Genomic DNA, 17,176 nt, shown 5'->3' on the forward strand with positions numbered 1-17,176 from the left:
GTACCAAACTGATGTATTTTTTTAAATGATTTTCTGTTACTTGACTATCAGAAAAACTAGATTTTATCGATCCTATGAAAACTAAACTTTAAAACTCTGCGATTACCTCTGTCTAAAGCTTACCGTTCACCTTAACAATAAACAATTGTACTAAGTTCTCAATATTTCAGCATAACTTTCTTTTATGACCAGATTTGAAAAAATCTGAATCCTCAATTCTTACTTTGAACATTTCTGTAAGAATACCTGAGGGTCTTCCAGCCTCCTTTTCAGTTTACTCTTCGCTTTCTGTATCCTTTTTTTTTTTTTTTTTTTTTTTTTTTTTTTTTTCAATTTTTATAGCTACAACTTTTATATTTTCTTGACTCCATGAAAGTTGCTATTCATCAGTCTCTCATAATGACATTTCCAAGCACTTTCATGAGTTACAAATACTCCATTATTTCGAAATGCATTTTTAATCAACGCTATCCATATTTTTCTTTGTTTAGCTGTGCTGAGAATACTTCATTCTTTTAATCACCTCTGAAAACTTGACTTTCTCGACCTCCATTTTGACTTTGTATATTGTTTTTCATGCTGTCCTCTTTGCCTCCAAATACATATCCTTATTTACTAAACCATTTCTTTCATCGTTTCCATTTTGACACTTCTCCACTTCATTCCACCACCATGTCACCTTATGCCTTTAAGGTACTTTTGTCTACCCACAACTTTGGTCTGTTACCTAAAACAGTGTATCTGTCAACTTCCACTGCTTTTCTATACATTTCCTGAAGTGGATCTAGTAACCGAACACTCTTAGTGTTTAAAATTTTGTTTAACATGTTCTTAAAATTTTGGTATAATCTTAATGTCATAAGATTCAACTTGGTCATGTAGCTGGTCAGAAATTATACTGTTGCCTGTCCAAGGAAAAGCATCATTTAGCTTGTTCAGTTTTACATCGGTAGCATTCATTTTCCACAAAGTGTTATCATAATTAATATGCATTTTTTTTTTTTTTATTATATAAGGGGAGGGGTGGTCACCACTTACCAAGGCCCGAAGAACACTGGAGGATGAGGAAGAAAAGATGAGTGTAAGGTGGTCAGTGAGACAACATTAATGACCAGTAGTCATGGAAATTAGGTAGAATTTAAGAGTGAGTCTACAAGAACTTATTTACATTGGATTTGAAAACTACCTTGTTAACTGGAAAGTAGACCTGCTGTGTAGCATAATACATACGGGCAATTCTAGGAAAAAAAACTTTGTTCATTGAAATAGTGTTCTACAGAAATAATCGACTTTGAATCTGTACTATATTTATATTGCAAATGGTATGATTTGATGTCTCATTTTAATTGCAAATTTAATGCAAATCAGAAATATTGATTTTCGAATGAGACATTTAACAAGTCTCCTCCCATAACACTTTAAAAGCTTCCAAAGAAGCTGAAATTTGGAATATTAATTTATATAACTATTGAAATTTCACAAAGGGAATTCCACTCTATTATTTTCTTTGTATTAATCAAATATAAATTACGACCTCCTTATGCATAGCAGTTGTGTTCCAAGTTATCAGATTGAAGATTTTTCTCAGATTCTCCTCACTTTGTCCCTTTTTGATGGGTGACTTCTGTGCACCACTTAGCTGTGTTAGTTTCTCACTGACTGGAGCAATGCGCTTTATGCTGTCATGCAGTATAATCTTTCTCGATGTTATGGTTTCTCTGCTGAAGCACCCAATCTCCACAGGAACTATCGGTAAAATTCTTTCTCATAGATCTGTTCAGATTATGCACATTAACAGTGTGATCTTGTGAATGGTGTGACTCTTCACCACGCATGGACAGTCATTCACTTTGGAGAGGCTTACTATAGTTGCACAAAAATGCTTTGAGGTGCATCACATGGTACTGGGTATGTGGGGATCAGCCCTTATTTATTTGCCTCCCACAAAATTGAAATTAAAGGTCTGTCCTTAATGTGGTGAAAGCCCCCCTCTTCAAAAAGCAGCACCCTGTATTAGACGATAAAAAAATTACCTCAGTCTAGAAAGATTTCTCATTTACTGCTAAAGGACTGAAGAAAATGAAGTTTTGATCAGAATATATACTACACTTTGAAATGCTTATCTGCAGAGAATATAAAGCATTTACATTTTAAACAGATTAGGCACATGGCGATTTAAATGTGTGTGTGTGTGGGGGGGATACGTGTCGTTAGTCATTCTTAGCTACAATAACTAGAAAACATCTACAACACTCTTAATTAGAATCCTCAATCGCCATAATACCACATTTACTCTAGGAGCTGTCTGACTTAGAATTTCCCAAAAGGTTAAAAATTTCATTGTTCATGAAAATGTCTACACTTTGATTTATATAAAGTTTCAGAAAACAAAATTAGGCATAAGGCTAATCAAAAAAGTGGGGGGATGGGGGTCTATGGTCATCCATGTTGTTGTACCTTTGATTTGTCTACGCTAATCCTAACTACAGTTCTCGGTCATCATAATACCACAAACACAGTAGGGGTCGTCCTACTTAAGATTCCAAAATCAAATCGTTTTTTTTTTTTTTTTTTTTTTTTTTTTTTTTTTTTTTTTTTTTTTTTGCACTTTGATCTTCCTCAAAATTCATGAAAGGACATCCAAGAAAGATCCTACCTTTCTGCATCAACCCCTGAACCCTCTAGTGGTTTATAATGCCCTTATATTCTCAAGGTAGTCGGTCATAAAAATGTATTCATTAGTTTCAACACTTTCGGTGATCAGACTTTAATCCATGTTAATCCCTGTTTCAACAGGATTATCTAAGGATTACTAATAAACATTTCAAGTGTTCTTTTTTTTTTTTTTTTTCATCAATTATTACTATTTGATTATTTTTGTTAATTGTCTGATTACATTAGCAGAATGTTTTGCCTTTTTTTTTTTCTTTTAGTCATTAATTTAGTAATTTAAACATGAATTATTACCCCCCCCCCCGAGCCAAATCAAACCTTTACATTTTCAACATTACACGTTGACAAGAAACTTAAATTCAGATGAATATATCTCGGCTCCAATAAAAATTTATTGATGAAAATAAGCACCATCAGAATCAACACTGTTACCAACGCAAAACAAGAGTATTTATTCCAGTAAAAATCTTGCATTCTGGTCCTTTTGGATATTGCTTAGGGTTTTGAAGTATTTCTCATACAAAAAGTTGTAGAGATGCTTGAAAAAGTAGTAATCTGTAAGTGAGAGATCTGGAGAGTTTAGCAGATGAGGCATTTCTGTAGCCCAATTCATTCAACTTTTGTATGATCAGTTTTGCAACATGTGGTTAGGCGAATAGTCATGGAGAATTGGGCCTCTTCTATTGACTAATGCTGGGTGTTGTTGTTGAAGTTTCTCATGCTTTTCATCTTTTCATCCATTTGTTGACTACTTCTCTGCCATGATTTTGCCTGCATTCAAAAAAACTAATGGATGAGACCGGTTGTAGATCACCAAACAGTTGGCATGGCTTTTTTTTTTTTTTTGTGTGTGCAACTCTGACTTTAGGAAGTTTAATGGAGCTTTGTTAGCATTTAACCACTAAACTGAGCATCACTGGTTGTCGAAAAGAACCCACTTTTCATCGCAAGTCACAACCCGGTCGAGCAATGGGCCTTTTTTTCATCCAAGAAGGGAAGATAACACTTTATAATGGGATTTCTTTTGGTTATCATTCAATTTGTAAGGCACCTATTTATCATTTTTGTCTTTCCAACCTTCCAATCTCTCTGAAGTGGTTGGAAATCATGTTACGCCTAATTCAGAAGCAAGTTCTAGAACAGTTATGCACGAATTGGCTTCAACTAAGGCTCTTAATTGATCGTTGTCAACATCCGATGGCTGAACACTACGATCATCTTCAAGACTCTCATCGCCACCACAAAATTTCTTAAATCATTGTGTTGTGCGTTCAGTAGTGGCACCTGGGCTAAATGCTTCATTGATATCACAAGTTGTTTCAGCAGCTTTTTGGCCTAGCTTGAATTAAGAAAATTGTGCGAATTTGCTTTTCTACTTTGTATTCAACGTTCTGTAAAGACAGTTGTTTTAAAACAATTCTAATTTAAATGATAGCATGAAAAAATTCCTCTTTAAAATGATATATAAAGTAAAGATATAACGAAAACTTATTTGAAATCAAAATTAAAAATTCTGCAAAAATTTTCTTAACTTGATAAGAATAATTGTCGTAAGATGAGTAGTTCTGCATCACTTATGTTTTTTTTTGTTTTTTTTTTTACACGGTGGTCACCACTTATCAAGGCCCAGAAGCCACTCAGGGATAAGGGTTATTGCAAGTACAGTACGTTAGTGTAGAGATTTAATGAAGTGTTTAATTGAGGGGGCGGTTCATTAGGAATTTGTTTACATTGGACTTGAAGACATCCAGGTTGTAGTCAGGTGGGAAGCAGGCAGACGGAACAGTTCCACAGGCATGCAGTTTTCAGAAAGCTTTGTTCATGGAATCTACGTTTTGAATTAGGCACAGATAAAGAGTGGGGAAAATTTGGACAGTGGATGTCGCTTTAAAAAGATCCTGATCTATTATGTCTAGAATCCTTATTCCAATTTTTTATAGACAATGTCTAAAATTTAATGCTTAAGCTTAAGGGGCCTAAAGAAGAAATAGAAATTCATGAAATCTTGCTTAATTGGTGTCTAATCTGCTGCAAATTCAATGCAAATCTGAAATGTTAGAATCTTCAAATGAGGGTCAGGGCTGTGCCCATGTTATGCCCTGTAAAAATACTTTAAAATACTTCAACCCACAGGGGTAGATTGTTTGTGTTCAGTCTGACATGACTGAATAGAAGTGTTTATTGTGTTAGTCTTTTTTTCTTTAGTAAGGATTGAAAACTTTCATTTAGAACTAATTGTTAATCAATGCCTTGAAATATTTGAATTTTCAAATGGGAGATTGTGCCCTTATATCCATCCCTTGAAAGCATTTTGAAATAGGCATTTAATGAAAATTTGGAAAATATTTATTAATTGATGTCTTGTTAAAATTTCACAAATCAGGTATGTGGATTTTTACAAAGCCTCCCCCTTCTGGCTTTCATAAAACAAAAGTAAATATAGCCCACATTTAGATCTTTTATGCCTAACAGCTGTGTTCCAAAATTCATGATGATCGGTTAATTAGTTAAGGAGTGAATCCTGCACATGCAAATATGTAACCATGATATATATTGATCTAAATTGTTTCCATGCCATTCTGTATCATATTGTGGAGATAATCTTTCCACAAAGGGCATATGTATAGTTCGCTTGCTTTTGCTGATACGTTTTGTCGAGAAAAATCAATAAGGCCTTCATTGATTGATCATTTTCTCTTGGCATCAAATCAATCCTTTTGATCACAGAAAGAATTTGTAATATTTGAATCCAGCTGGTAATTTTCTTTCAGATTGCATTAGTGAGATTTTGTAGCCGAACCAGATTGTATCTATTTGTAGAGAATCTGTGTAGCAGCCTTTCATATTTACCATGTTATGGTTCTGTAGGTAAGAGGACTTTGGAGGGATTAATCTTTCATTTCAAGGTGAGTCAAGCAAAAAAAATGTTAAATCCTGTTCATAGACTTATTACACACAGACGTCAACATACTTGCCACGTCGAATACAGGATTTGAAGAACAGGAATATATAAAGCTATCTTTAGTAGGCATAAATGATTACTTCAACAAAAAATCGAACAAACTCTTTGGCCAACCCACGAAGAGTGAATATTATTCAGATTTGTATATACAAAACTCCCTCCTCCCCCCTTGCTGCATATGGAAGCATTAATTCCAAATACATTCAGCAATCCAACCATATTTAGTACATTAAATTTCAGTCTGTCTGATTTGTTTCAGTCATGAGTATTTGTTTTATTGCCATTTAATGATATGCAGGATACTTTAGTGATCGTCTCAACAGCAAGTATGGTCAGCTGGTAGAGGATGAGAGAAAAGACGTAAGTGGTGCATGCCTTTGCTTTTCCTTTAAAGGAAAGTTTCCTTCGCTGTCACAAGGCGACTAGCAGTGACCTTTGACCGTACTTCCGACCAATTCTTTTCCAGCTGGAGATCCGATCCGAACCACATGCCAAGGATGCAAACCAGGCTATTCGTCCAGCTGAAAGGCATGCACCTAACCACAGACCAACTGATTTGCTACAGTTGATTTTGGTCCCTGTAACGATTTCATTGCGAGTGAGCGTCTCTCACCTTCTCGATGTCTTGACAGCATGACACGAAGACGGTGACGTTCATAGTGAACGCAGAGACTCTGGTTGGCATTTAACTGGGCAGAGATATTCTGCAAAGAACCGAACTTGCCTCCCGCTCCTCAGCTTGTGAAGTAGCGGCTCCAACGCAAGGCTGTAGAGCAGGAGGAACAGTAGACAATCCTGACGAACTGATTGGAAGTTCAATCAAAATTTTTTTTTTTTTTTTTTTTTTTTGTAAACATCTGTATTTCTTTGACGATTCTGTAGAATTACTCCAGGATATTTAAGCATTTAAGTTCGTTTCACTTTCATATTCAGCAATAGGAACTATCAATGCATCAGATGTTGTCCTCATTCCTGGTTATATCTTGCATTTAGTCTTTTAAATCCTGTCAATGTCAGATGTCAAGAAACAAAACAAAAAAATGTTTTGAGTGACGAAACAGAATCCCCTCCTCAAATCATATTGTCTGAAAATTATCACCAGAAGAAAGCATTTTTATATGAAATTGGTTGCATTATACTTGATACAAAAAAAAATTGATTTGTATTTAAAAATTTTTATATTTGTATGCTTTTCTATTTGTTTTGCAGGGTTCGTCCTCAAAATGGGAGAGAAAAAGTTGACATGTGTCAAATTTGTACTGAGGTAGTTTCAGGGGGACAACAATTAATGCTTGGCAAGGACAAGGCGTTCACCTTTGATCATGTGTTTGATAGAGAGACACTGCAGGATAGTATTTATGATTCATGTGTGAAAATGCTTGTTGAAGGGTGAGTACATTTTTTAATTTTTTAATTTACATGTTCTATTAAATCTTAACATTTACTTTTTGATGCTTACAAATTATAAGATGGGCACCTTATTTTATCATCAATCAACAATAATAAAAAAATAGCAAAGTTCAACAAGTCATGTAAAGAGACAGGTAGGAGTTATCCACATCCATATACAATGTGAATGTTTGTTCATGATCAATTTAAACCTAGATATGATTATCATCACAACTTCTAACATATTTTTTCTATGGAGCAGAAACATGGACAGAATACTGCCTTCCGTCTATTTAACCAGAAATTAACAATAGTACATCTTTATAGGTGCCTGTAGGCACTACAAGTTTGCACTCTTTGAAAGGTAGATTTGAATTTCTGTTGCTCATGGTGTTTGTTAAAATCAGGTCTCCTTGCATTCTCAGCTGCTCAAATGAGAAAAATAGTCTTAGTCTTTGGAGCCAGTCTTTATAGGTAAGAATGGAGTCCTATCATTGTCATAGTTGCCAACTATTGAACACGCTCCAAGTGCATATCCTTTTATAGATTTGTTGTGCGGATGGCATACAATAATGGACTCTATGTATAATAGGCAGAAAGAGCATCAAATGTTTGCAGATAATGTATATAAAATGTAAAATCTATATAGAATTCTGAAACAAATTTGCATTATTGCATGGAGAGTTCTATGATCCACACTTGGATACCCTGTTGACATATAAGCATAATGATTTTTTATTTATTTTTTTTATACTAAACAAATATTTTTTTGACATTAGTCTTCCTGACTAATGTTGTAGTCAGCTGTGAAGCAGCTTTATGGTATTTTGTTCTACAGATGCATGTTCTAGAAAGAAACTTTGGAATTTCCATTTGATTTTTGGTACAGAGAAAAAGGAATATTCTTTGTGATTGTAGCTAGGTGAGTTTTACAAGGGGAGACCAGGAATTATAGCTCGGCCAAGCACATACCATGAATATGTCGGAGAGGCTAGCAACAAGCTCCCACTAGATTGTGAAGTCTGTTTTGTATTCTGTCAATGCGAGAAAGAGTACTCAAACTAGCTTCCCCAGATATGACAACAGTACTCCTACTCCATCTTAGGATGTATCTAGCTCTTATTTAAGTAGAGGATTGAATCCGGAGTAAATTATTTTCTGGAGTGATAGAATGATCCAATCATTTTTCCAGCGATTTTTAGAGTAGTGGTGGTTGTTGCAGTGGAGATATAGCATCAGTTGTTGAAGCTGTAATGTAATAAAAACGAAACCAAACAGATGCATTGTAGGCTCAATTGGTAGTGATGTCTCCTGTAACAACAACAGCAGCAGTAGTAGTTGTTGTAGAGATGATTTTTCTTCTTTGCAGCTGTAATACTGGAAACAATTAAAGAGCAATTTCGTTGTTTGCTGTAAGCTACTTATTTTCTTGTTTTGATTAATTTTATTTCTATTTTTACATAGTTCATGATAATGGCATCTCCCTGGCCATTCCCTGTAGGGTTGATAGAAGAACCTTCCTAAAAGACATCTGTTTGTTTTGACATGGAACACTTGAGAGACAGGATCTATCTCGCTTCTTTGCCATATTTCTTCCTGCCATGACGTTTTTTTTACACGTCGGTGTAACCTTAACTTTACTGCTAATGGAAAATTCCTTTTTCTTCATTTAACTGGAAAATTTCATTTTTAATTATGCTCTCAACTAAATATTGCAATATAGATTTATTGCTATACCAAAACTGAGTCCATTAATATAAGTCTACCCCTCCAAAGGCCTTATTTCTCTATAGTTTAATAACAGAAATTATATGCAGATATAAACTTTAGTTTTGGGATTGAGATATGTTTGAAAAAAATTGCTTTATTCTAATTAGCCATAATTTGTAATTAACTGAAAAAATCGCCCATCTTTCACTTAACTATGCATTTCTCTTGTTCTATGTTGATTCAACCATTCTCTAATAGATTTTTAATATCTCTGTGAGCATATAGAGAAAGAGTGACTTTCTTTCCAGATAAGTATACAGTGTTTGTATTAACTATAAACGTGTACTTAAATAAAATAGCAAAATAATAGAACTGTTTTATTAACACATCATTCAATAAGTTCCGGGCCTGCCATATAGCTACTAATAAAAAAAAAAATCATTTTTTTTATTAAGTACTAACATTCAAATGATATGCATCAACAAAAGTTCGATTAAGTTTTTGGTTTGCAGATTAGTTTAAGTGGAGCTACCATTGCAAATTTTTCAAACAATAGAAAAATCTGAATTTTGTGTACATTGCTTTTTAATGGGAGGAATGCTATTCAAGCAAAGCAATGTCTTGATAAGTGTTATTCAGATTTTGCTCAATTCTTAAGAGGTGTGCAATGCTGACTGGGACACAGTCGTACAGACACAAATGTTAATGAATGCTCAGGCCTTCAAAATGTGTCAGTTGTTCTGAAAACATAAAAAATAAATGTTTTGGCTAAGTGTAAATTGTAGTTGCACGAAATGGCAGAGGACTTAAAGATACCAGAAGTGTACTCACTATTTTGCATGAATATTTGTCAATGAGGAAATTGTGTTCAAAGTGGGTGCTGCGTTTGCTCACAATTGACCCCCCCCCCCAAAAAAAAAAACTGTATTTGTCAGTTTTAATGCAATAAAAAATTTTTTGTGACAATGGATAAAGCCTGTACACACCATCTCATTCTGGTCTAGGTGTCCCAAATGAAAATTTCATTATAAAATCTTTGCAAAATATAAACAATGATACAAAATTTATTTTATGGCTAAAGTTTGTTGGAAATTAGAAAGTTTCTTTGTCTTGCGTGTTATTGGTCTAGAAATTGATTTCCAACTACATTTCTAAAGATTTTTTGCTTGTTCAAAGCCTGCATTTTTAATATCATCTTATGGTAAATGAAAATTAATCTTAATGGAAGTAATTAAGTAATCATTAGATCAAATCTGAATATTGGGCAAAATCTCATTACTTTAAATGACAGAATCGCAATTTTGTTTGAGATTTCAACAGCTAACATATTAAATTTTTAAGGATTTGTAGCACAGATTCAGATAGTAAATCAAAAAAAAAAATACCTTTTTCATTTGCAAAATAAAAAAAAATAAAAAAATTAATGTAAGACCAGACAGAAACACAATTTGATAATGGGGTAAAAAATTTCGTTCAACATTTTATTTTTATTTTTTACACTATTTTTATTTTTTACACTATTTTTATTTTTTACACTATTTTTATTTTTTACACTATTTTTATTTTTTACACTATTTTTATTTTTTACTTTATTTTTTATTTTTTACTTTATTTTTTATTTTTTACTTTATTTTTCATTTTTTACACATTTTTATTTTTTACACATTTTTATTTTTTACACATTTTTATTTTTTACACATTTTTATTTTTTACACATTTTTATTTTTTACACATTTTTATTTTTTACACATTTTTATTTTTTACACATTTTTATTTTTTACACATTTTTATTTTTTACACATTTTTATTTTTTACACATTTTTATTTTTTACACATTTTTATTTTTTACACATTTTTATTTTTTACACATTTTTATTTTTTACACATTTTTATTTTTTACACATTTTTATTTTTTACACATTTTTATTTTTTACACATTTTTATTTTTTACACATTTTTATTTTTTACACATTTTTATTTTTTACACATTTTTATTTTTTACACATTTTTATTTTTTACACATTTTTATTTTTTACACATTTTTATTTTTTACACATTTTTATTTTTTACACATTTTTATTTTTTACACATTTTTATTTTTTACACATTTTTATTTTTTACACATTTTTATTTTTTACACATTTTTATTTTTTACACATTTTTATTTTTTACACTATTTTTATTTTTTACTTTTTATTTTTACAAATGAAAATCTGAGACGGGTTTTTGTAATTAATGCAAATAAAAACCCTTACCACTATATTAATTCCACTGTTATCGAGTGGTTCTCTTAAGAGGTGGCTGTTTTTTATATGTATAAACAAACAATATCAAAACCAAGTTGAAAAACATTTTAAAATAATTTTCTAGAACTAGTAACCAAACTTGAAGTAGCCTAAAAAAAAAAAAAAAAAAAAAAAAAAAAAAAAAATATTGACACGAGAAAAATAATTGTACTTTAAAATAATTTTTTTTAATTTTTATAAAGTGAAAAGTTTGCGTTCAAATTTTAACCAAATAAAAATGAGTTATCACACATTAAAATTGAAGGTAATTTCACTATATTTACCCATCTTTGCGCACTAAACTACCTGGTTTGTGATACCTAATATAACCTTAATTTCAGTTATTTTAAGCTAGTCCTAGCAGACTATCCTCCTAGACTGGCAATTTTTATGGGTAAATGAAACCATGTCCATGAACTAAAATATTAACAAATGTTAGTTTAATTTTTATAGTCTACATTGTAATAAGATTTAGTTACATGATTTTATCTTTTTATTTATGATCATTTATTCATTCACTAGAATGCCATAACATATCCTTATGACTTGCAATCAGATCTGTTTCAAACATTTAACAAGAAAATGTGAAAGGCTTTTTTTTAAGATTGACCCAAATCTTAATTGTGCTAAGAGACAATGATTTATGCAAAAAGAAAAACAAGCAAAAAATCATTTGTAAATTATGTAAAGAAATTAGTTGGATCTTTTTGACTTGTAAATAATAGCTTCTTTAATAATAGTATTAGTAGTGACTGTAAAGTTTTTTCTTTCCTTAGTAGTTCGATTACTCTCTTTATTATATAGTAGTGCTTGTAAGAGTTGTTAGTACATTTATTTTCATAACGGTTCATACTTTATGCTATATGGGGAGTTGAACATAATAGTCAAAGAAGCAAGCACCCACGTGTGTGGGCTTTGTGTGGCTGTACAACTTACCTTCAGGTGGGATCTGAGACAGAGATTAAAGATGGCGGCCGTGGCTTTATAAGGTGTGGTCTCGTGGAATCGTACAAGATCACACCACTCACTACACACATATGCAAATGAAATGCAGTCAGATTTTTTTTTTTTAATAAAAAGTCTGTTGGCAGAGGTGAGAGGGACGGATGTGTGATGGAAGTTGAAAGTTGTGAGGAGGAGGAAATACAGTGACGAATTCTATTTAATACCAGCCCATTTAACTACAAGCTATTTCAGCATAATGGGGGAACAAGTTCGGCCTAAAATTAATACCAGAATTTGATGGCTCGACCTCCCCCCTTCCCCCTCGTTACTCAACTGGGTGAAAAAGCTGGTATTGCTGTTGTCTGGTGTGAAGAGAATTGAACATGTGGTTCTTCTACGTCTGTCTGGTGGGGCTTTCGCGGTGTATCAATAGCTTAGTCCTGAGGAAAAACAGGATCAAGGCGTTTGCTATTGACCTCGCCACTGCTTGGGAGCAATTTGAGGCAAAAACCTTATATCCAGGTGTAACTGTCAATGTGTATTTGGCCAAGCTGATGAAGTTGGTGGATTGCCTGAGCGGGCCTTGGCATGCAAATTTCTGACAGGGCTCCCAACCAGAGCAAAGCAACTTTTGCAAGCAAGCTCAAGTATAGTTTCGTTGTCCCTTAATGACCTAGTAGACCGGGCCAGGACCATGATGAAAAATACTTATGAGATGAAAAAACCGATAGTCACTGCTGCATAGTCCACATCGAATGAAGATAGACCGTCTTAGGGGCCCAGCCCGCGTGGTGAAGTCATGTGTTGTAGGTGCAATGGCCAGGGCCCATTGCAAGGTACTGCTGGCAGTAACTGACTGCTGTTCGCTGCTACTGGTGCAATGATTGGTCATATGGCCTGGGTTTGTGGAGGGGAAAAAGGGTCAGAGACAAGGTGCCAGCGTCAACCTCTTCTCCAAGCAGAAATTAGACAGGCACTTCCAGGACCGCCAAACTGCAGAATAGAGTAACTGAGTACCACGTGCCTGACCAAATGAGGCTTGCATACGAAGAGAAACTCTGCGAATGGATCCCACTGATGGCGGTTGCTCAGCCCAACAAAGCAAAGGTGAGGCCAGGGATGGACTACCGTGAATAAAATGCACATGGTGATGCATTCATGACAGATGCTGATGTTTGTGCCAGGTATGAGAGTGGTGCCAGCAGGGTTCCAATGTGTTCCTGCTGGATCTAAGAAAAACGTACCAGCAAGTCTGGATCATTGAGATGATGTGGCCATTATGAGATGGTGGTGTTTGCTGGCAGGAGGTACTGTCTTACCAGACTAGGCTTCGGGCTGAACGTGGCACCCCAAATAAGACCATCGTCAATGCTGTGTTGTCACAGGAAAAAACAAGAGGGGACATCGGCACACCTTGATGACACATGTGAACTAAGATGTATCCTCATCACGCATAAAGTCCAAACTGGTTTGATTTGCAAGGACCCAGAATGCTTGGAGGATGTTGCCCATGTTTTGGGCCGAAACATTCGATAGGAGTGAAGGGCCTTGAAGTGGAGGTGCGGAACTGCAGTTCCTGAAGTGCCCAATGCCTTCACAAGGTGAGCTGTATTCTCTGTGAAAAACTTGTGGGGCACCTACCAGTGTTTGGATAGACTTGAGTGGCAACAGGCACCATAAAGAGGACAAGCACAGTCACCAAACGCTCGGATAATGAAACTGCAGACGATATGTTAGTTTGCATGGTGAAGGAGACCATTGCAAGGATAAAGCAGGATGAAAAAGAAAACCTGAAAGACTTTTTTTTTTTTTTTTTTTTTTTTTTTTTTTTTTTTTAGAAGATTGACACAGATAATTTTAATTTTGCTAAGAGAAAATGATTTGTGCAAAAATCACTTGTAAATTATGTAAATAAATTAGTCAGATTTTTTTGACTTGTAAATAATAGCATCTCACATCTGTAGAGTTCTCTAATGCTTTAGTAATAGTATTAGTAGTGACTAGAGTTTTTTCTTTCCTTAGTAGTTCGGTTGTGTATATGGCTATTTATTATATAGGAGTGCTTGTAAGAGTTGATACATGTAGTTGCATAATAACGGTTCATACTTTGTGTAACAATTCTGAAATTTTATTTTTCTTGGTTATAGTAGGCATTGGAGCTTACACCATTGTTTACATTTGTTGCAGTATTTACATAATTTATCCCATTTTACTATGGATAATGGAGGAAGATCTCTAAAACCAGTTTGTTCAGTTAAGCAGTCGTACACGTAAAAGACTAGACATTTTATTTATTTATTTATTTTTTTTGCAACATACTTTCTTGATTTCCTGTTATTTAAGTCATTTCTTTTGACACATTAACTCAATTTCTGTCTTTACTTTGTAGCAGTAATTTCTTCTGTATGTTATCTTACATATATACAATTTTACTACAAGAATTTTATTTAAAATCATTTTCACAAAAAGCCAGCTGAAACTGGTGGCTAATAACTGAATACGCTTTATGAATAACAAACTCAAAAGTGATTTTTTTCTCTACTAATTCGCACTTTTTATTTTAAGATTCAAATATTAATAACTACATTTTATTTCAGTATTTAATTTATGTATTTCTGTTGTATTAAATGCTAGCTTTTTTTTTTTTTTTTTTTTTTTTTTTTTTTTTTCTCTCGTCCATAAATGTTTATTTATCTACCGAGTTGATTGCAAAAATAGATTACCTAATTGTACTCATTTTTAGTTCGTGGGAGGGGAATCTATCACCATACTTTCCCTTAAACAGGTCCGTTGGACTTTTATTAAGTACAATACTTAATAGTTATTTTTTATTTTTTATTTATTTATTTTTTTTTTTTTTTTTAATGGAGAGTAGAAAACGCATTGTGGATGCGTTATCGGCAGCTCCTGTTACTCTCGCTTCTTCTTATTTGTTCCTCAGTCCTCATTTTTTAAATGAGTGATTTTTCTGACAAAGGGAGAAGAAAAAGCTGTTTTCTAGGTTGGCAGTATTTTTGCGCGAACAGTTGGCAGAGTTGGTGGAAATTTTCTGTTTCTATGTCTATCCTTGTAGCCATGTTACTAGTAAGGGTGCTGGAGGTAAACGTTTTGTCTGGGCTGACGTTATCCGCCTGATAGTCAGGGACCCAAACCTTGGATTAACCACTAAGGAGGCTGTCCTATCAGCAGGTGCAAAGTACTGGGGCTGCTGTATTGCCATTTGGTGAATGGAATCTGGACCATGCAGTAGCTTCTGGTGGGGCCTCTCGATGCCATACTAGTGGGTAATTGTTACGGCTTTACCTTATCATGTGGTACAAAAAAAAAAAATTCTTCGTTTCTTTTTCTCTCTTAGTTTCCCCTCTCTGTCCTGCTCTAAGTAAATCTGTCGACCTAGTCCACAAATTCCAAAATTTCATCATGACAAGTTTCAAGAAAAAATACACGATTAAACCCGGTTCTCCAACTTCCAACGTAGACCCCTACTACCATGTCTCCTTCTCCAACATCAGGGGTCTACGTTCTAACCTTCCAGAGGTTGAAACCCAATTACAGGAGACTAAACCAGACCTTTTATTTTTAAGTGAAACTGGCATTGGACAGGCTATTTCCCTAGATGAGTTTGCAATTACAGGATACTCTAACTTAACTTCTAAATCTGACCCCCAAGATCGCCATGGGCATGGAATATGTGCCTATATTAAAGATAGCTTTCCATGTGGGAGGGACATCTCCAGGGAAGATCCTAACTTACCCTATATGTGCTTCCGGGTTGCTTTAGCTCACACTACTGCATTTATATTTACTCTCTATCGCCCCCACAACAGCGGAGTTACTATCTTTCAAAGCATATCTGAGAAAATTGACCAAGTCCTTTCTACTTATCCTTCAGCTAACATTCACGTATGTGGAGACTTCAATGTTCACAACGTCGAATGGTTGACCCACTCAAACAAGACCGATGATGAGGGGAGGTTCTGTCATGATTTCTCCATTGCCTATGACCTCACTCAGATTGTTCAGGAACCTACCCGTGTGCCCGATAATGACGGCCAGTATGCGAGCCTACTAGACCTTTTTCTCACAACTTGCCCTGAACTATGTTCAGTTTCTGTTCTGTCGCCTCTTGGATCTTCCGACCACTCTGTTGTATCAATTAAGATAAAAATGAAATGTAATAAGTCCCCAGATGTACCACTTCATCGTACAGTATATCGATACACTAAGGCTGACTGGGATAGCTTCCGTACATTTATATCTGATCTACCTCTGCATTCCATGTTTAAAAAGGATGTGTCCTCTATAGTATTAGACCTAACTGAATGGTTAATTGTAGGTATTGACCATTTCATACCCTCTAAAAAGTTTCAGCAAAAACCTAACAGCCAGCCATGGTTCTCTCCAGAATGTGCTGCTGCCATTGCGCACAGAAATCACTTTTTCCACTGCTTCAAACGTAATAGATGTATGGAAACTAAAGCCGTTTTCAGGACTGCCAGCAACCATTGTAAGAAAGTAATAAGGAACGCAAGAGAGTTGTATGCTCAATCTGTTAAGTCCAAAGTAGCTGAGCAGCGGCTTGGTTCCCACCAGTTTTGGCAAATAGCAAACAGAATCCTGAACAGAAGCGTGTGCTCCATCCCAACTATTATCAATGGACCTGAGGTAATCTCGTCAGCATCAGACAAAGCCAAACTCTTTGTCAAGAACTTTGCAGCTAATTCTACCCTTTGCGACCAAGACCGCCAACCCCCAATATTTCCTCCTGTATCAGAAAACACGCTATGTGATATACGTATATCTGTACATGATGTTGCCAAGCTAATCAAAAACCTTGATTCCAGTAAAGCAACTGGCCCTGATGGTATTCCAATTATAGTACTCAAAAAACTTCAACCTGAACTAGCGCCCATACTTACAAAACTGTTTAAACGTTGTCTTAAGGAGAATAGTTTCCCATCTCCCTGGAAAATCTCATCAGTATGCCCTGTATTTAAGAATTCAGGTGATCGCTCATCCCCCTCTCAGTACAGGCCAATAAGTCTCCTGTGCGTCATGAGTAAGTTGCTAGAATCTGTTAAATACAGAAGTAATCAAACATCTCAACAAAAATAACCTTCTTAGTGACACTCAATATGGTTTCCGTTCTGCTAGATCTACAGCAGATGTCCTTACAGTTATATCGCATAGGATTAGCAAATCTCTCGACGGT

The 17,176-nt window shown here is 34.6% G+C and overlaps 1 protein-coding gene across 9 annotated transcripts in view; it reads left to right on the forward strand.

Annotated features, from left to right (window-relative positions):
- Positions 1–17,176, forward strand: part of LOC145292962 (kinesin-like protein KIF21A) — a 267,292-nt gene that overhangs the window by 66,401 nt on the left and 183,715 nt on the right. For all 9 annotated transcript variants that reach the window (XM_080139175.1, XM_080139176.1, XM_080139177.1 and 6 more), the window contains exon 2: positions 6,845–7,024. In XM_080139175.1, the coding sequence (XP_079995301.1) occupies positions 6,845–7,024 (180 nt within the window). The remainder of the gene's footprint in view (positions 1–6,844; positions 7,025–17,176) is intronic.

This window comes from Euprymna scolopes, chromosome 14, assembly GCF_053919585.1.
Source record: "Euprymna scolopes isolate OS-2025 chromosome 14, ASM5391958v1, whole genome shotgun sequence".
Classification (NCBI taxonomy): Eukaryota; Metazoa; Mollusca; class Cephalopoda; order Sepiida; family Sepiolidae; genus Euprymna; species Euprymna scolopes.